Source organism: Olea europaea, chromosome 2, assembly GCF_002742605.1.
Source record: "Olea europaea var. sylvestris chromosome 2, O_europaea_v1, whole genome shotgun sequence".
NCBI classification, from domain to species: Eukaryota; Viridiplantae; Streptophyta; class Magnoliopsida; order Lamiales; family Oleaceae; genus Olea; species Olea europaea.
Window position 1 is genome coordinate 23,191,289 of NC_036238.1, and position 20,146 is coordinate 23,211,434.

The 20,146-nt window shown below is 33.1% G+C and overlaps 2 protein-coding genes and 1 non-coding gene across 4 annotated transcripts; 2 read left to right on the forward strand and 1 right to left on the reverse strand.

Annotated features, from left to right (window-relative positions):
* Positions 1 to 1,649: 1,649 nt before the first annotated feature.
* Positions 1,650 to 7,336, forward strand: LOC111367215. Its single transcript, XM_022987973.1, has 2 exons — positions 1,650 to 2,096; positions 6,347 to 7,336. Exon 2 carries the CDS (start codon positions 6,350 to 6,352, stop codon positions 7,073 to 7,075), a length of 726 nt encoding a protein of 241 aa, XP_022843741.1. The 5' UTR covers positions 1,650 to 2,096; positions 6,347 to 6,349; the 3' UTR covers positions 7,076 to 7,336.
* Positions 7,337 to 11,433: 4,097 nt separating this feature from the next.
* Positions 11,434 to 17,208, forward strand: LOC111367224 (probable glutamate carboxypeptidase AMP1). 2 transcript variants are annotated; one of them, XM_022987984.1, is made up of 10 exons: positions 11,434 to 12,546; positions 13,208 to 13,450; positions 14,151 to 14,303; positions 14,437 to 14,505; positions 15,014 to 15,104; positions 15,273 to 15,356; positions 15,485 to 15,573; positions 16,090 to 16,203; positions 16,428 to 16,562; positions 16,841 to 17,208. In XM_022987984.1, the coding sequence occupies exons 1-10, from the start codon at positions 11,608 to 11,610 to the stop codon at positions 17,027 to 17,029; spliced, it is 2,106 nt and encodes a 701-aa protein (XP_022843752.1). In that variant the 5' UTR covers positions 11,434 to 11,607; the 3' UTR covers positions 17,030 to 17,208. The 2 variants fall into 2 exon arrangements, with proteins under 2 accessions (XP_022843752.1, XP_022843758.1); XM_022987990.1 differs by having other exon boundaries at positions 11,435 to 12,546; positions 15,017 to 15,104.
* Positions 17,209 to 19,970: 2,762 nt separating this feature from the next.
* Positions 19,971 to 20,043, reverse strand: TRNAR-CCU. The gene has a single exon. It is a non-coding gene; the product is annotated as a tRNA-Arg (tRNA).
* Positions 20,044 to 20,146: the final 103 nt, after the last annotated feature.

Here is a 20,146-nt window from a genome sequence, read left to right on the forward strand (position 1 = left end):
ATGATACTCAAAAATTTGTGAGGGAGGTGGGAGATAGTGAGAGTGTAGGTCAGAATTAGAGATATATGGTAAACCACACATCTAGTTCTTCCTACTTCATTTATTACTAGTAAGCTGGAAAACCAAAATAAATCCATAATGGAAACTTTAAAGTCGACCGTCAGAGATCCGCAAGAAGACATCTAATGATGCTTCTCTTTCATTCATACATAAAGGATCTGTAAAGAAATATAAAATACAAAAAAAAATGTGGGAGGCATAAGAAAGGTAATTTTCAGCTAGAAGAAATGGATAAGAAGGAAATTTGTCAATTTTATCTTCTGGTTGACGTAAAAGATATAAGCACAAGTACTTTTACTACTCGAAGGTTAGGTAACATGAAAACATGAGTATGCTATTACTCTTTGCAAACCCACCCACCACCTGGGGGGAAAAAAAAAAAAGAAAAAAGAAGAAGAAAGAAAGAAACACCTCTTTTGCACACAGAACTTGTTCTTCAGCTTTTCAAGGCAACATGCTTTCGAGGGTGTATAGAATGTTTAATTATGCCTCGCCAAAAATCCCATTCCTGTGAATATTTGTTAAAGCAAGCAACTTTTTATGAATGAATTATTAGTCATTTATTATTTGGAAACATATTAAAGTGAATACAAAGATATATCTAATGAGTCTCTTCTGCATTTAGAGAAGCAGCAAAACCAATGAAAGTCAGTTTGACTAAGTCGAAGGAATAGTATTTCTGGATGAAGGGGTACTATTTTCTTGGACATTGTTATCCCATCCATTTTATACCATAAAGAAGTTATTAGAACAATAAAGGCACAACAAATGTTATTATTTTTCACTGAAAAGACATTTGCAAAGAACTGGAGACTCTGAAACATGTTTAAGCAAAAATCAGAGGAATAGAAAAATGAAATTTCAGTGTTCGAGGCATATGCTATTACCGGAAGATGCAACAATGCTGAAGGTGGTTTGTTTGCCGCTAGAAATAGGGTAAGGAATTATCTCCACTCCACTGACCTTAACATCATCATTAGCCTTCTTATCTGCATTCCATTTGGAGAAAGGCAAAATTAATAGAATTATGATCCATATTACAAAGAAAAAATTATATTTCTTTTAATTTCAAGAAACTTGAAAAACTGATCCGAACAAACCCAACCAGATCCTCCAGAAAAACTAATATAAGAATAATAACAATAAAAACCCACCCTAATCTTAAAAACGACATGATTGAGTGTGAAAAGAAGAAATCAAACTGACTGACTGACTATATGAAATTACAGGGATAGTCGAAAAACCATAAACTGCTTCAGAAAATGTTAAGAAGACGTTGAATTTCAAGAAATTTGAAAAAACTGAAACGAAATCCAAAATCAATAATTTTTCCAGAAAAATTAAATAATACAGGAAAGGTCAATACCCTAATCTTAAAAATACATTATCCGGTTTGAAAAGAAAAAATCAAATTAACGAATAAATGGAACTCCAGCGTCTTAAATTTACACTAGAAAAATACAAAAAGCAAAGGGAATTCGGTAATCATACTGCAGTATTGACGTCGGTGGACTTGGCAGAAGTCCAAGGTACAAGCAGATACAGCGAGAAAAGACGAGCAATGATAGGCTTCAACTGAACCATGGCTACTCCTAAATTAAAGAGAGTGAGCCAGGCTCCTGCTTGAGAAGAAGGAAGGGGTAGGATAATCTTACCGAACACAGAAATATGGGTTATTTTATTAGCAGCCCATAAACTTGAACAAAAATCTCAATTGAGTCCCCAAACTTACTTTAGTTTCAAATTCAGTCAAAGATTCTCTCTCTCTCTCTCCGATGAGAAAAATCAAAACTGACAAATCTACTTAATACTTGTAAATAAAGAATTTTAAGCTCATCACTGCCTTCGTCAAGCTCGTTCTGTAATTGTCAATGTCAACAGAAGAACGAAAGGGCAAGAGAGATCAGACAAAATTTCGGAAGATTCTCGTGGAAGATCAGGATTTTATTCTATAGATTTCTTGGGTTCGAATTTCTCGATTTCATAAGCTTTATAAAGAATTTGGAGTCCGATACTTACTCCCACAATCTCACCAGGTTCGTCCCCTTCACCTTGAACCTATATGCTTATATTAAATCCATAAACTTATGTAGATGATTATGAATAAACATATATATTATAGGCAATTTATTGTACTGTGAAAAGAAGCTGGGGGGCTGAAGTATTCTAAGTTTGCGTTAAAAATTAAAACTCTCTGGTAACTTGGTTGGTAGTTAATGATTTGTCTCTCAATAGAGAAATATGTAGAATTGTCTTAATTTTCATGTACTGCTTCTTGATGAAAATCCCTACAGTTCAAATGGAGAAATAGTCAAATTTATAGAACAATTACACTGTACTTTGTATTATTTAATAAAACTTCCACTGTGAGCAAAAAGAATTCTTTTTCCTTCAAATTTTATGTAGAAATTCGATCATGGTGCTGATAGAATGGGTGAGAAGTAAGTAAAACATGTTTTTATTTTCATGTACTTGCCCTTGCTGAAAATCCCTATAGTTCATAGGAATAAAAGATTGGATCCATAGTCAAATTTAAATAAACAATGATATTATGTTTTTATAAGGGTATTTACAGATACAGAAATCTCAAGAAAATATAGTAATGGGATTCTCGAGTGGTCTTACATTAGGTTGTGCGCGTAGAACAGTGGGTGAGAAAGATATAACAATGGTCTTAATGTACTGCCTCTCTATGAAAATTTCTATGTTTTGACTAAAGAAAATATTGGACCTGCAGACAAATCTATAAAACAGTGATATAGTACTTGTATTAGGGGATTATAGATAAGAATTATCAATCTGTAGAATGATATAGTTGTAACGAGACCCCTTTCATGCAAACTCTAAGTTAATAGAGGATATTAATCTCCAGACCTTAACAAAGAAGTGCAAGTTTCACCTTCATGATACAACCGAACACTGGAAATTCTTATGAAGTGTACGAGTATTTATATTAGTTCAGTAACTCGAGGTCCATTGATTTAAGGATTTAGACCAATGAACATGAATTTCATAACAAGAAATGCATTCCAGTTGTTTGAACATATTTGAGTTATTATGCTTTTTAAGTCTATATCCAAATACATCAGCCATAGTATAATTCCTTCCTCGTGATGTATTTGGGCAGACTTTTGGAGTCATTTTAAAATCACGTACATTCGTAGCTAATTCTTGAAATTGCAGTTAGATGATATGTCAAACTGGTGTAAATTCATTGATTGGACAACAAAATGAATTTGGCGGATTTGAAATCCATTAAAGAACAGAGAGGATTACCTAATGACTCAAATTCGGGAGAATTTGCCAAATTCATCAACGAATTTTAAAATTGGTTGATGGATTATGTTAAAAATTTGAAATCCATAATGAATCGAAACCAATTTAACTAATGAGATGGATTCTTCATTACAAATTTTGACATCTATGCTTGTAAATTTTGTTGATGCCTACAATTATTTTGCAAATCCATTGATATTAAATCCAATTAGTGAATTTTAAAACCAATGGATTTGATATCTGTCCAAGCTTAAATCCTTCCTCAAATTAAAATTAAAATCAATCAAAGCTCAACCATGTTGAAACAAACACAACTGTATTATCATTTAATATTTACTGGTGCTTCTGCATCTACTAGAAAAAGTAGGGAGACCTACAAAATTCTTTCAGCTAACTTTATAATAATATTTCGTTTCATTTTTTTCCCCCGTTTTTTGCTTTATAGTTTGCACTCATAGTAAAGCAATTCTTCCAAGATTGAGGTAAAAGAGTGTAGGATTCAAGGAAATATCTGTTGTTCATGATGAAGTAGAGATAAAATTATTGGCATATCTTCAACATAATCATATTAAGCAAGAGACATAACATGATTTGTTCTCCTGTCCACTTCATCTTTTGAAAAAAAAAAAAAATGAAAAAAAAAATGAGAAAAAAAGAAAGGATATTTAGCTTTCTTGACAGGCATGGTGGGATTTCTATCTTTCCTTTAAATGCTGGGCAACTGCAATCAGACTGAAAAGTTTTTGCAACCAATGGCACTGTTAGTGAACTGTACTGCAGCTATAAACTTTTATTAGAGATTAAAATAGATAACTTGTAATCTTATGTTGGTAGTTTTCCTCTATCAGTAAATGGTCATAAATGTTGGTAGCTTTGGTATTCTTGAGTCTTCATCTCTCTATGTTTAACAAATATCATTTTTAAATGTAAATTTTCGGAGAGCAATATACATATTAGTTTGTTAATATAGAATGTCAACGAATTGTATTTGTTTTGCTTTCTATGTTAACTTCAGCTTGATATCTCTTAAAGTAAGTTGACTTGGTGCCAACTAATTTTGATACAGATGCAAAAGAGAAATAAGCCCTTGTTTAAAAGTGATTATTTGAGAATCACTTTTTTCTCCTCACTCATTTTCAGCCACACATTTTCCAAAAAAAAAAAAGAAAGAAGAAGAAGAAGAAAAATAAGATTTTTCACATTTCCGCATAACTTTTCCCTACTTTTTATCCACCACTTTTCAAATAATCACTCCCACACAAGGGCTAAATTCTGGGAAAGAAATGTTAGTGTAGCATCTGCCTGAAACTGGAGGGAAAAAGTGTCTCACAAAATGACTTATAAGAGTATTTTTGTTTATTTTTTCGAGCTTTTGTCATATGGGGTGGAGAAATGTAGAAACTGGTAGAAAGCCTCCCAATAGTTGCTTCAAAAAATCGAGTCTGGCAAGTTCTGTTTTTCTACTGGGCTAGATGCAGACGATATAGGTGTTTTGACTATCATATCCGTTGTTCAGTTAATCTAATGGACCATGCAGTTTTAATGTTTTATTATGAGTCTCATAGCAGATGTCCGATATGCTTGAGTTGTTTGTGGGATGCAAATAGGAATGCATTGTATGGAATGACTTCTTAAAACAGATAGAATTTATTTTCTTAGCCCCTGTTTGACAGCCATTCTTTCAAAACTCTTTTTTTTTTTCATACTAATTTTCAAGGACACATTATACAATAACATATTGTTCACGTAAACCTAAAGCATTTTTCTACTTTTTAACCATACATTCTCCAAAAATTTACTATTCAAAATTCCTTCTTTTGAAAGAATGGATGTCAAACAGAGGCTTAATGCAGTCCTCACAGTTGCACAAAATCGGTTAAATATCCAAAAAATTGCCAAATGTAGTTTATGATGGTCCAAGTATATGTGAACCTTCCCAATTTTTTCCTCATGAAAAATGTGGGTAAATTGTCCAATCCCTCCCTAATGTTTGACCCTATAGTCACTTATGTCTCCAACGTTTTTATATTGGCATTAAGTGCTTCAACCTTCTATTTTTAGATGAAATTAGTCTCATTCATGGTTTCTGACTTTCCGTCTAAAAAAAGTCAACTGATCATGAAAATACAAATTATACTCAAGCTAAAATGAGGTTAATATATATATATATATAGGGAAAAAATATCATCTTCTTCCCAACTCCCCCCACCTCCTAACCTCCCTCCCGGCTAGCGGCTCCCTGTTCCTCCCCCACCACCACACCATCAGCCCCCTCCCGCCCCAACCTCCATTTCCGCATGTGGATGTTTGGTGGGTGGTGTTGGTTCCTTCATTTTCTAGTACACACCCCTTCTTCCTGCTTTTGTTGTCAAATTTTGGCTTCAAAGCCTTGAGCATTTTCTTGTAAGTTCATCTATTGTTCCTTAGGCAACTAGCTGGAGTGTGTAGGGACTAAATCTTTGAAAAATGGGAGGTTGAGGAGCTTAATGCCAAGGAAAAAAAACATTGGTGGCAGTGCTTGCAGTTCACCCTAAATATATGTGAATTGATATGGAAGTACAACTTCTTGTTTTCTGGGGGTGGGGGCCTGTTGAAGGATAATATTTCTAGTACTCTAGGAGTACTGAACTCAGTACTCCCTGCCATTTGAATATTGACATGTTTGTTATTCGTTCATGCCAGGTCCCATTTAAGTAATGGGTCTCACCTATTTGATACACTGGAGGTTTGAGCAAAAAACTACCAGGCAAATATACTAATCAATGTATTAAGATTTATTCTTTCTATAGTTAAATGGAGAAGTGTAATCCTGAATTCTGTGTTTGTGCTTCATGGCTACAATATATCCAATCCAGTTGTTATTTATATGTATTCTGCTTTACTTATCAACTTTTATGTATGTTCTGTTTGTAGCTCCTTTATTACCAGTTGAATGGAAAATTAAATTGAGGTAGCATGTCCTTTCTGTAGAAGTTTGAACGTGTTTCATAACTTGGCTCCATCTCTGCAGCTAATGGCAAAACCAAAATCACGACATACGGCAAAGAAGAAAAAATATCAAGGTGCCCCAGAGGTGGACCCAGCTGATGAAGATAGTTGGGTGGTGGTCAAGAAGCAGAGAGTCACTATTTTAATCCCACCATTGGCCAGCAAGGAACAGCCCATAAATCCTAACACGGCAGAACCTCAGATACAAGAAAAGCCTGGAAAAACTAATTCTGAGCCACAGTGTCCATCGGGTACACGTGTCCAAACGCATTTGTCTCCTACAAGGGAGAAATCCATCTCGGTGTCTCCTGAGGAGGATCTTCCACCAGCTAATATAGTTCATCCTTCTGAACCTGTTCCACCATCCGAGCTACAGCACAGGGTTGATTTGGACAATTCACCAATTCATAGTTTTAGAGAGGATGAAATGATAAGATTTGGCAGCACATCAAAAGTGAGTAAGAAGTTTATGATATTTGCTGATACGAGCACACTGCTGAATCGGAGAATGAGAGCATTATATCTCGAGAAAAAACTCCGTAGTGCTGGAGGATTGAACAACTGGCTAGTTTCTCTAGGCCTTAGCCGCTTCATATCCATTTTTCAGAGCCGGAGTGTCAACAAATATCAGTTGGCTAATCTTACCATGCAAAAGCTTAAAGATATGGGTGCAGTAGCTGTTGGTCCTCGGAGAAAGCTGATGCATGCCATTGACTGCCTTTGCCAACCCCATTGTTTCGAGTATCCATGAAGCCAGATAGAATGTGCAAACAAGAAGAAAGACAATGTCCAATGATCATAACATGTGTGTGCTTGTTTTTATGTTTAGTTGCGTCCTGTATCGTCTTTGAGTAGAGCTAGACTGGATGATTATCCTAAAGTCGAACAGTCATTCTACTATGTTGCCATGGATCCTGATCATCAGTTAGTACAAATGTCTCGAGGATGTTGGCAATGTATGTGTTTTGTTATACAATTTTCAAAGCATTTTGTGAATTCGAAAATTCTCCCATCTCACTATCTATAGTCAGGGCTAGCACTTCCTCAAGATTACCCCAGTTCAGTCGAAGTTCTGTCTATCCAGACCGGGCAGCATGACATGCTTTAGGCACGGTCGAGCAGGTACTGGTTGAGCCGTGTCAAGCCCCGCTTATAGGGGTCTGTGGCCCTCATTCCCTTTATTATTATTTTTTTTTCGAAAAGTAAAAAACTTCATTTAATAGGAATTTGCTTGATTAATATTGGAAAATTGATCTATTATGTAGTTATTATTATTGTCAATTCCCTCCACTCAATCAACTAGCCCTTAATAAACGTACACGAGTCGCCTTAATCATCACAAATTATGATGTTATGTTTTACACTAATTGTAAGTGCGATATCAACCATATGATATTCATATAGGTATCGTGTGTATCTAAGAGGAAGATAATGACATTGAATCAACGTAGTATATTCTTGGCAAGATCCAATTAGAAATGATCATGCAACATCAACAATCACATATTATGACAATTTTTCATAAATCTACAAATACTAAAAAATGAAGAATTAACATATCTAAACTTGATGGTATGTAATATTAGCTGGTGGGACTCAAATAAATAATAGCATTAGAATATAAAGATATTTGGACTACATCATTGTCTCCCCATAAATTGGCTTTGTAAGAGAATCTTTGGTGGGTGCAATATTTTTAAGATCTCCTTTCAATTTGAGAGGCATTTGGCTAATGCTTTTCCCACTCATTTTTGCATCAAAATCAATTATTTTTGAGAGATTTCTTTTGGCAAAGTGACACAAAAAGAAGAGAACATGACATTGATTCTTATTCTTGCCAATACATAGAAAAGGTTAATAAAAATCAAGAAAAAGTTTATGCCCCTTTACATACTTTCTCTTTGTGCATGCATTCATATCCACACATATATTGTTCTAGGTATTTATTTAATATTGGGACCAAATATTATTTGATTAAAATGTTGCACTATGTGGATGCTATCTAGATAATGACCTATTTTTCTTTTTTATTTATTACAACCAAAAGTTGTTTTGATTTTACGTTTGTCGTTCTATGTAGTTTTAATCGTGATATGCCGTCTATTTAAAAAGTATATGATGTGGGTGCCACGTAGGTATTGGTAATTTTTTTATTTTAAATTTACTTTTTATTTGTCACGCAAAAAGTGGTATATATTTTGAGTTTTGTCGTTCTATGTTGCATTACGTGTGATAAACTCTTTATAGAAATTTATGTGATGTGGGTGCCATGTAGGTAATGGTAGGTTTCCTTTGTTTTTAATTATTTTTTTCCTTCACAATTAAAAGTTTTTATTTTTTAAAATTTTAAGCTTTGTCTGTCTTTGTTGTATACGTGTGTTTATGCAGTCTATATAGATATATTTTATTTTTGCTTATCGTAGTTAAAAGTTGATTTAAATTTAAAGAGCATCAAATTTTTGTGCAATAGATAGTATCTTTAAATCTAGACACAAAAGTTTCTTAGTTTTGTTTGTCAACTATTCTACTATATTATTTTTTTTACAGTACTCACTTTAACAACATATTTTTTAGTAAAATAATATTACACATAAATAATTTTTTTCTTTTTTAACCACATATTTTTACATCAATTATTATTCCATAATACACTTTCTGAAATTAAAAGGCACAAACATGCCTATTCTCTATTGCTAGCACCATCGTAATGAACCCCACCATCACTTCATTGAATGATGAAGTCATGGAGTCCACTGTTGCCTAAGGACTAATTGCGCTATAAATAATGTTTGCGCATATGTAATAATTTGTTATTTGATATATTCATATAGTAGTTTTTTTATTATCTTATACATTTTTTTCTCAAACTCATTTTTATTCATATATTCTCACAATAAAATATTTTACACATATTTTCATAATTTTTTTAACCACATATTCTTCAAAATATTACTATTTCAAAATTTATATCTTTAAAAAAATTCTTTTTAATGATTGTCAAATACGGGCTAAGCCCAATACCAGTTAAAATAAATCAATGTTGCTATATTTATTCTGATTTACACTCTAACTTATCGAATTTACATTTGGTACAATCTTATACCATCATTCATATTTCACACATTTAATCCAAAAATTATTCTTCTTATACATTTGGGGTTGACAATGTACTCACAGGAGGGAAGACTTACGATTTTTTTTAGTCAGCTTGGGCCCCCCTTCCAATCGGGATTATCAACTTCGATTGTACACATAACACAATTGTTTAATCCAACCATCATAATCTTGTCTTGTCACCCATCACACAACTAGAATGCATGTCTAAATGTACAAATAACACAATCCAAATAAAATAGGTAGTAAGTAGTAGCTGGAGTGTATCAAATTGGTTGGACCTACTTGATATCTGTCTGTCCAAGGAGAGGATGTAGACACCTCCAATGACCCAAAGTGCCTGAACTGACATGCATTATGTCCTTTTGCCCTCTCTTTTTCTCACACCGTATCTCATCTCATATATCAAATCATATATTCTTTCAAACATTTTCAAAATTCATAAACAAAAATAAATTTTATACTAAGACCTCATTTTGGGAGGAAAAAAAATATATTTTTAAATAATGTATTGAGAAAAAATGTGTGATTAAAAAATTTTAAAAAATTGAATTTACGTGTAATATTATTTTATTAAAAAATATATAATTAAAATAATGTTAAAATATTGTTTAAAAATGCTTTTTTCCCCAAAGAATGGGACTTAAACAAGGGCTAAATAATGTAAAAGGAATAGAAATAGAAATTAACAAAATTTAAAAACAAATTGCACAAGACGCTAGTGTTTTTTAAGGATCCATTTGATTGCAAAGATATAATTTGGTGGAAAGAAAAATAATTTCAGGAAATTAAATTGCTTAGAAATTGTTTTACTAAGAATTGTCAATTAATAGTGTTTGATTTGTATAATTTTCACCTGAAAAATGTTGAAATAAAAGTATCTTTTGATGTTCGTTTGATTTTATTTTTTATGAAAATTGTCAATTTAAGAGACATCATCTTTTACAATTGTGTCCTAGAACTTGTTTCTATTGCCAAAAAAAATAAAATCAAGAAAATCAAATATCATCCAAAAAATCATCTATCTTTGGATATTCATTTGACTTTGTTTTACGTGAAATTTGTCAATTTAAAAGATATCATCTTTTACAATTGTTCATAGAATTTGTTTTAATTATCAAAAAAATATATAAAAAAAAGGAAAATTCTGGAAAAGCAATTCCCACCATTTTTCCTTAAAAAGCTAAAAAGATGACGGGACAAATATCATTTCCATGGAAAAATTCTACCATGAAACATGCCAAAAAGTGGGTAATTGAATTTAATTTCCATTTTCCATGAAACAACATGGCATATCAAACAGTGCCTAATAGTTGTTCAAATAACAAGTTAATGTCTATTAAAAGGAAAAAAAAAGTTAAGATAATTTTCAATGAAAACAAAAAATAAAAATAAAAAATCTCGATGTTCATTAAAAAAGATGTAATATTTTAGGCATCATCCACATTAAAGGCTGCGGTCTAATTTTATAAAGTTGGAAATACAAGAATCACGTGATGATCTAATATATAAACTTTTCACAATACAGACTTGCTAGTTGAAAAATAGTTAAATGTTACAATTCAATTCTTGATACTCCTGAAAACACATTTCATTTTAACATTTTAGGCACCATCCATATTTAAAACTATAATATAATAATGTATCCAAATTATGTACACCAAGACTTATTCAATCTAATTTTATAAGGTTAGACATATGGAAATCACGTGACAACTCAATAAACACATTTTTTATAAGCTTAACTTGTTCATCGAGAAATAGCTTACACTACAACTCAATTTTCGATGCTCCTAAATAGGCATCGTCCACATTAGTAACTATAGAGTAATTTCAGATATAAAAACTATGTGACAATCTAATATTATAGGACAAACTGGTCGTAAAAGGACTAAAGGTACAGCTCAAATCTTGATATTCTCGAAAACATTTTAATAATTTTATAAAGTGGAATATATACTTTCATGTGATATGCTCTATATATGATAAACTTGCTATTCGAAAATGGCTCATTACATCTTTCTCAAAATATTTATGAGCCGTCTCACAGTCCAACAGTTACAGGCCAAAACCTGAAACTTTCAAAACATTGTATTTGCGTATATATTTATCGTGGATTTGCGCACACAATTCTCCAAGCAAACACCTACAAAGCTTTTTCATTCAGAAATGGCGATTTTAGCTAAGCCCTCATGCACTCTCCTCTTCATTTTGACGGTCTCCGTTATAGTGGTCTACACCACCATTCGCAGCCGCTTGAGCCACCCCACCGCCAACCCCGCCGCGGTGAAAAATCTGTACTACAGAAACGCATTCCTTTCTTTTTCCAGCGAATATACTGTTGCCGCCTACCTACACCACCTCACCCTCCAACCCCACCTTGCCGGCACGCCTGCAGCCATCAACACCGCTCTTTACGTCAAAGCCCAGTTCGAAGCCCATGGCCTAGAGACCCGTTTCTCCAACTACTCTACACTCCTTTCTTATCCTAAGCACTCGTCCGTTTCCGCGCAATTTAGCAATGACACCATTATTTCCCTCCCTCTGGCTGAGCCTAACGTCCCTCAAAATGGCGTCGTAATGCCCTATCACGCATACTCCCCTTCCGGCACGGCTTACGGTAAGGCGGTGTTCCTGAACTACGGGAGAGAACAGGACTACCGTGCCCTGAGTGCGAATGGAGTGGAGGTTAGGGGATGCGTGGGAATAGTCCGCCGAGGTTGCGGGCTGTCGAGGTACGAGGTGGTAGAAAATGCCGCGGCGTATGGAGTGGCGGCGGTACTTATGTACACCGAGGGTGGGCCCCTCAGTGATATTAATAATTCATTTCGTGGGGGTGTCGAAAGGGGAACTGTAATGAAGGGCTTTGGGGACCCTCTGACTCCAGGATGGGCGGGAATTAGTGGCGGTGAGAAGCTGGACCCAAGCGACCCACGGGTCACTCAGAGATTTCCCTCAATTCCATCGCTTCCTGTGGCGGAGGCGGTGGCTGAGAGTATATTGAGTTCATTGGAAGGGCCCATTGTGCCCTATGAGTGGAGGGATAACCTAAATGGTAGAATTAGACGGGTGGGGCCTGGCCCGACCATGCTCAACTTTGACTACGAGGTTAGATTGTTGGTTGATTTTTGTTTACAATTATAGCTGATTATGATGTATAAGGATGTTTTCTTGCTCATGTCTGTTTTGTTTTCTTTTCATGTGTGCATATACATAAATGCATACACGGAATTATATACACACAGCAAATTTGTGTTGCATTTATATATGCGCTGAGTTGAACAGAAACAGAACCAGAAAACTCCACATGAAACATTACATGTACATATATGTTTGTATGCTTTTGACCTGGGACGTTTACAGTCTTTAGTTGTTGTCTTTGCTGCTTTGGAATGAATGTGATGCAAAGTTGACTTTATGGACAGTGTTTAACAAAAGTTTAAGTTACTGTTTTCGGGTGGCAGTCATGTAATTTTGTTTCTGATAATGATCTTTTAACAAACGACTGAAGTTTGAGAAACGTGTTCATTCATAGAACTTGGTTTACTGATCTCTCTGGCTGAAATTTGTGCTAGTTTTGAGCCTTTTGGTTTTGCTATTTTTGATGGAAGATTCGGCAGTAGTTGAAGGATATAACACGAACCCTTTTTTTTTTTTTTGTGGCAGAGAGAGAACCTCACTGATCCACAGATCTTGTTACCAATTTTACACGTGGGCATGTCTGTAATTAAATTGTATATATGTTGTTTGTGTGTTACATTCTCTTCAGGGTGAGCAAAAGCTGGCAACCATCCATAACGTTTTTGGTGTCATAAGGGGATCAGAAGAGCCCGATCGGATCGTGCTTCTTGGCAACCATAGAGATGCATGGACTTATGGTGCTGTCGACCCAAATAGTGGAACTGCTACTCTACTTGACATTGCTCGTCGATATGCTCGACTTTTGCGCTTAGGGTGGAAACCGAGAAGAACAATTGTTCTTTGCAGTTGGGATGCTGAAGAATTTGGGATGGTAGGTAACATTCTCTCTCATGTTACCTCAATATAGCACCATCTGAGGGTAGAATGAGGTGACATTGGATAATATCTATCTTTGATGGCATTATGCATTTGAATACAAGGAGATAAGACTACGACACTTGCATAATGTTTTAATGCGAAAGAGTTTCTTGTGAACATTGGTCCATTTTTGGGAACGAAGCTTCAAGATCATGAGGCGGTGTTCACATATACAAGTTAGCATTTTTGGCTTAGCTAAATAGTTACTTTCAAGTAACTTTTTTTGCCAAATATCTTTGAAGCTTTTTGTGAGTTACCTTTTTTTTTTTTTTTTTTTTTTTTTGAATTTTCAGTGGAAAATGTCATTTTTTGACGTTACGTCTTACGGTCGAAGAAGGCAAGTTTACTTTATTAAACTTAGCCAAACACAACTTCCTCTTTCACATTTGCATGCGGAAACCATGTTATGCAATAAGAACATCTTAACATAATAGAGGTTCATTTGATTCAATGACCCATTACTGTCAGTACTTAAAAATGTTATAAATTCTCTGGAAAATGCCCCGTGCTTGTGTTCTTCTTAGTTGTTGTTTGTCCATTTTTTCCCTCCATGCTCAAATATACATTGCAGCTTTTTTAAAGGGCCCAACAATGTATAGGCTTCTTCTTTGAAACCCGAAATCAACTTGCTCATTCTCTTCGCATGGTTTCAGATTGGATCTACAGAATGGGTTGAGCAAAACCTCGTGAATCTTGGCTCTAAATCTGTAGCCTACCTTAATGTGGATTGTGCAGTTCAAGGGCCTGGGTTTTTCGCTAGGGCAACTCCTCAGCTAGATGATCTTCTTGTTGAAGTGACAAAGAAGGTACATAAGGCAACATCAACGAGCAAATAAAATCTTAACTGACACTTCTTCGGTTTGTGCATTCTAGGCAGTGGTTATTATGATTGTCTTAAATGTTACTTTTATATTGCAAATTTTTTGCATGCCTAATCAGGTTAAGGATCCCGACTTGAACAACGTAATTTTGTACGAACGGTGGAGATCTGCCAAGAAAGGTATCAATGTAAGTTCATTTTATGACATCCTTGGTGTTGCTAATCAAATGTTTATGCAGCATCCATCCCTCTGTGCGGTTGTGTATGCTAATGCACGACCTTCTCTGTCTTAAGGATCATGTAAGCATCATGTGTTTTTTCGATGATTTATGATTTGTCCTTGAAAAGGAAAGAATTCTCAGGGATAACATGAAATGAATAAAATAATCAGTTCAGGAGGAAAATTATATATTTCACAATGAGTTTATTCCAAATAAGAGGACCAGTATCCGTGTCATCTATACTTCTCTAAGAGACTCATGCAGTGAAAGGTATGTAATATTGTGTACAAAAAACATACACGTAGTTGACAATGAACTAATGAATAGCAATTTGTCTCTTTGTTTAGTCGTTGATCCATCATTCATAGCTATCAAAGTTAAACGTATATTTCATGCTACTTACTGTAATTAGATTTCAATGCAAATTTAAGTCCTCGAGAATATTGGGGTGATTATTATTTAATTGTTTGGGCAGCAGATCCAGAGACTCAGTGGAATTGATTCAGATTTTGCTCCTTTTTTGCAAAATGCTGGGGTTCCTTCTATTGATTTATATTATGGCAGCGGTACTTCTCTTCCACTTTAATGAATTTATCACAATCACTTTTTGGCAAGAACCTATAAAAATTTAAAAAGAGAGATTTTTAACTTGAACCTTGCTCTGCATGTAACTTTCGTTAAAGAGTAGTTTTTGTGCTAATGAATTTTGTAAAATAGTTTTCATTTTCATGCAGACTTTCCAGTCTACCACACAGTTTATGACTCCTATAATTGGATGACGAACTTTGGCGATCCATCATTTCAGAGGCACATAGCAGGTAGCTTTTGGTTTTATTTTGTTCCTGCTTTGAAATTGTTTGTTTACCCTAGGTTTGATTATTTATTATTTTCTAGTATGGTCTCGGGTTCTTGAGATTTCATGGCTCTTTTCCTTTATTTGTTTCAGTGACGGGCGTGTGGGGACTTCTTGCGCTTCATCTGGCTGATGATCCAGTTCTACCTTTTAACTATCTCTCTTACGCTGCTGAATTGCTGGTAGATAATTTTTCTGTGATTGTCATTCGATTTCTTTAAATTTTTAGGAAAAACAAATTACTGTTTGCAATATGTGCAAGAATCGACTGTTAAAATCATATTGTTGGATTTTGACATGCTAGTCATAATCAATTTTCACTTGAAAGTTGGTGAAAATCTCAAGTATTTGGAAACGCTTTTATGCCAATGTTCAATTTCTAAATCTTTTGGGTCATTAATATGCTGTCAATAACATGCTACTTTGCATAGGCACCGGTTTTTCTCTATTTATGTGTTATACATATAGGAATTCTACTTTGCACACCGCTTTGTTATTTTCTCTGATAACCTAACGCAATACTATTAGTTGCTTCATAGAAATATATCTTATAAAGTTTCCCGATGGTTAAACATTTATGTTTTAAGGTAATTTCAGAACGTTCATTCCATCTCTCTCTCTCTCCCTTTTTTTTTTTTTTTTTTTTTTTTTTTTTTTTTTTTTTTCAGTTCTGGTGGTTTACTTGATGTTTTCTACAGGAGTATAAAACTCTGTTGAATAATTTGTTGGAAGGGAGAATCTCATTACATCCAATTGATGCTGCCATCAAAGAATTCACAGCCGCTGCTAATAAAACCGAGGAGGACTCCAAGGTTAACTTGTTGAAAGTTCCCATATCACAGAATAGAAAAGTAAAACATAACACAGTTGTGGCATGTTAGTAAATTGAATAGACCCTCAGTAGTAAAAATAAAGAGGCTAAATCTTCTTTATATAAAGTGAATAATCACCGATGAAGGAAAAATGGAAAGGAGTTATAAAGGATGCATGGAAAATGATTCGATGCTTCTCATTAATTTAATTTTTATAACTGCAGGAACTGAGAGAGAATGAAAACGTGGACGAATCTTTGGTTTTGAGAAAACGCATGTTAAATGATCGATTAATGCTTGCTGAAAGAGGCTTCTTAGACTCGGATGGCCTTCAAGGAAGGCCATGGTGCAAGCATCTTGTAAGCGTACTCATTTAGTTCTGTGTGCACTTTTATATTTTAACCTAGTTGAATTGTGTTTTCTCTAGTTTATTAGATTTTGATAAAAGTTGATAAAATGTGTGGTTAGAAAATTATGGATTCCATGAAATGTGTGATTAAATTGAGTTTAAAATTGTCTATGTATTTCGTATTTAAGAAGTATCTCGTGTTGAAAGAGTTGAAATATTGAGATTGTACTTCGTTAGAAGTAGGCCTTAGTCAATACTAACTCTGAATTTTCGACCTGTTCAATGCAGATATATGGGCCCCATGGTGACACCGGAAGCAAGGTTGAGTTCTTTCCCGGAATAATTGACGCAACATCTCAAAGCACGAGACTAGATGAGGAAGAAAGGCAGGCAGCCATACGGCATGAGATCTGGAGAGTTGCTAGGGCCATTCAAAGGGCTGCCTGTGCTCTAAAAGGTGAATTAACCCGTGGATAGTCTTTTCTCATGTTCATAAAAATTATGTTTTTAACATGTTTAGAACTGTAAATATAGCTCCTTTTTTGTCCTTTCGGCGTGCTTTTCTTGAAAGTTTTGTCGACATGATCATTGATCGTGATACAAATATGAAAGAATTATCGTCCTTTGAAATTATATTTTGAAAAATTACGTGTTAACGTGTCTACTTTGTGATTCCGTTATTAGGGCGTAACATTTGCAACCACAATAAGGTGAGTAGAAAGAAAAAGAATTAGGGGAGAGAGAGAGTATGAAAAAGCCTAATTATATCCTCTTTACATATAATACCATATAATCCCCTATCTGCAAAAATTATTCAATATCTCAAAGCCAGGGGAGTATGAGAGAATTGTTAATTCATTTATTTTTTCCAAATGTATGAATGATGTATTCATATCACAGTTTTTATTAGTTTTGATTTACATCTTAATTGTACTAAAAAATTTCAATCTTTGCTCTTTATAGTATTTATGTCAACTTTTTATAGATGCATTTTATCAGCCTTTCAATAATTATCACATCTCGGTTAAATCCGTTGAGAGATCTTATAAAGACCTTTTTTGTCCGTCTATTTTTTTGAAAAACAAAGAATGCAAAACTGAGATAAAAAAAAAAAAAAAAATTCTTCATTTCAAAGACCTAAAAATATATTTTGATAAAAATTGTCATCAAGGATGAGAAGTGTTATTTAATGAAAGTTTGAAGATGAAAATTCAACGTAACAATATTAGGAACATAAATTTACAATAAATAATGGTTGAGGACCTTAAATGTGATGTAATAAATAAAATAAGAAAATTGTATTATGAATATCCCTCTACTATTAAAAGAGAGAATGTGCAAGTTACCATTCATTCATGGAGTATTTTCTGTTTTTCCATTTTACCCTTACATTTTTGGTAAATTCCTACTCTCTTTTTTATTTTATTTATATTATATCTATCACTACTATCTTAAAAGAGGGAATCGGCCGTTTACTGTTCACTCAGGACATATTTTAATGTTTCAATTTTACTCTCAACTCCCTCGCACAGTAACTATTACACTAAAGGTTTAATGGCCTTTTTGAATTTAGACAAAATATCTCTCATGACAAAGTCAAAAATTGTATGTTAGGTAAAGGCTTGGATTCATTCTCTTTTCAAAAGAAAACGAAACTCTGTTATACCTAATTTTACTTTGAATACCCCATAATATTCAACTTCACTTCTGAAATCATTACTAATGGTCTTTCTACGTGTGTGTGGTACTGTTGTTTTGTCTGATTTGAATTTTTATGTTCAAAAAAAATAGTTGACGTCATACCACATAATATATATATATTTTTTAAAAATGATGTAAATTATATTGAAAAAAAATGAGTTTCAAAAAAAATATAAAAGATTTATGGTAAATTTCTTTTAAAAAAATAAATAAATCACTCAGTGAAAAAAAAAATTGACAAAAAAAATAGTAATCACCTAATGAATAAAAAAATTGACACGGAGCATATTTTAAAAAAAAAAAAAAAAAAACATACTTTTGCTCCGTGCATCACGGAGCGATGCTCACAATTGCTCCGTGATGGTATGTCGTGCATTTTTCTTATTATTATTTAAACGGTGCTTAGTGTCAATTTTTTTTTTTCACTGGGTGATTATTTAGCGCTTTTTATATAAATTTTCTATATTCTTTCTAAATTCATTTCAAGAACTATATTGAAGACACATCCAATAATCTAAATGAATATAAAAAATAGTTAAACGTACATTAAACGTGTATGTTAAAAATGCTTTTTTTTTTAAAAATTAATTATTTTATTAATGTTTATTATTTTTTCGTGACAATTTTCTCAATATAATTTACATCATTTTCCTAGAATCATGTATATTATTTATTTCGTAAAAGCAGTTGCGATAAATCAAAGTAAAACTTAACACAATGTTGAAAAAATTTAATACTCAATCGCAAAGATGTCTATTAATTTATTTGACAATGTTGAATATTTTCGATGTCTATAAATTTTGGAGGATTAAATTCAAATATATCAAAAATTGGACGATTAAATAAAAATCTCAACCCTATTTAAGTGACAAAATATTATACTGTAGCTTAACTTGTGTTTGGCTCCATTAATTTTTTCCACATTTTTCTCTCTTTTATTTTTAATCGCAGAATATTCCATAAAATAATACTACACGTAAATAAAAAAAATTTCATTAAATCGATTGGATATTGGACAATAAAAAAAGATTTGATTAATTATACGATTTAATTATGTTGAATATAGTTATCATCAAATACGTCATTTATATATAAAATAACCATTCAGACTAAAATAATATTTGATATATAAATTATGGGCTCCAATAATTTGGGTTTTTAATCCATGCATCAAGGAAACATTTATTATATCTCCAGAAAATACATTTCAATTATAGCAACACAAAATTGAGGCCAACTAATTTTTCATCTTAATTATTTTAGCATTTGAAAAAAATTTATATATAAAAGAAATTCGATCATTTTTAGAATTTTTTTTCTTATTGTTACTTTTTTCTCTCGATCAATTAATTTTTTAAATAATCTAATAAATTTTTTTACGTCATTTAGAAATTTCCTAATAAAATTTTTAATTTTTTTTAATGTCAAAAAATGTGTCATATATGAAAATTACATTTCCATTTATCATTTTAAATAATTAATCACATTTGTAAATTTATTGAGAGAAATAAATAGATATTTTGACACATTAATATTACCTAAAAAATGACATAACTTGTGTATTGCACGGGTGGAAAACTAGTATTTAGAAAAGTACAAAACAATAATTTTATCACCAAAAAAAAGGTATAAAACAATAATAGTGGTAAAATTAATGATTATTACATATTAAATAGGAAATCAAGAGTGATCCAAAAAAGAAGAAATAAAATTTGAACGCGCCAGGTAGGGGTCGAACCTACGACTTTCTGCTTAGGAAACAGACGCTCTATCCACTGAGCTACAGGCGCTTTTGGTAACAAAGTATTAGTTTTTTTATATATTGTCACTCTTTAAGTTGTTACGGAAATTTCAAACGAGAACTATTTCGAAATACTTTCTGCACTTCATTTG

What these genes read in the sequence shown, in the direction of transcription:
- LOC111367215 (XM_022987973.1), top strand. Translation starts at nt 6,350, where the DNA reads ATGGCAAAACCAAAATCACGACATACGGCAAAGAAGAAAAAATATCAA.
- LOC111367224 (XM_022987984.1), top strand. Translation starts at nt 11,608, where the DNA reads ATGGCGATTTTAGCTAAGCCCTCATGCACTCTCCTCTTCATTTTGACG. An exon ending in TTGTTGAAGTGACAAAGAAG is followed by an intron (nt 14,304 to 14,436) that starts GTACATAAGGCA and finishes ATGCCTAATCAG; the next exon opens with GTTAAGGATCCCGACTTGAA. An exon ending in CTGCCAAGAAAGGTATCAAT is followed by an intron (nt 14,506 to 15,013) that starts GTAAGTTCATTT and finishes TTGTTTGGGCAG; the next exon opens with CAGATCCAGAGACTCAGTGG.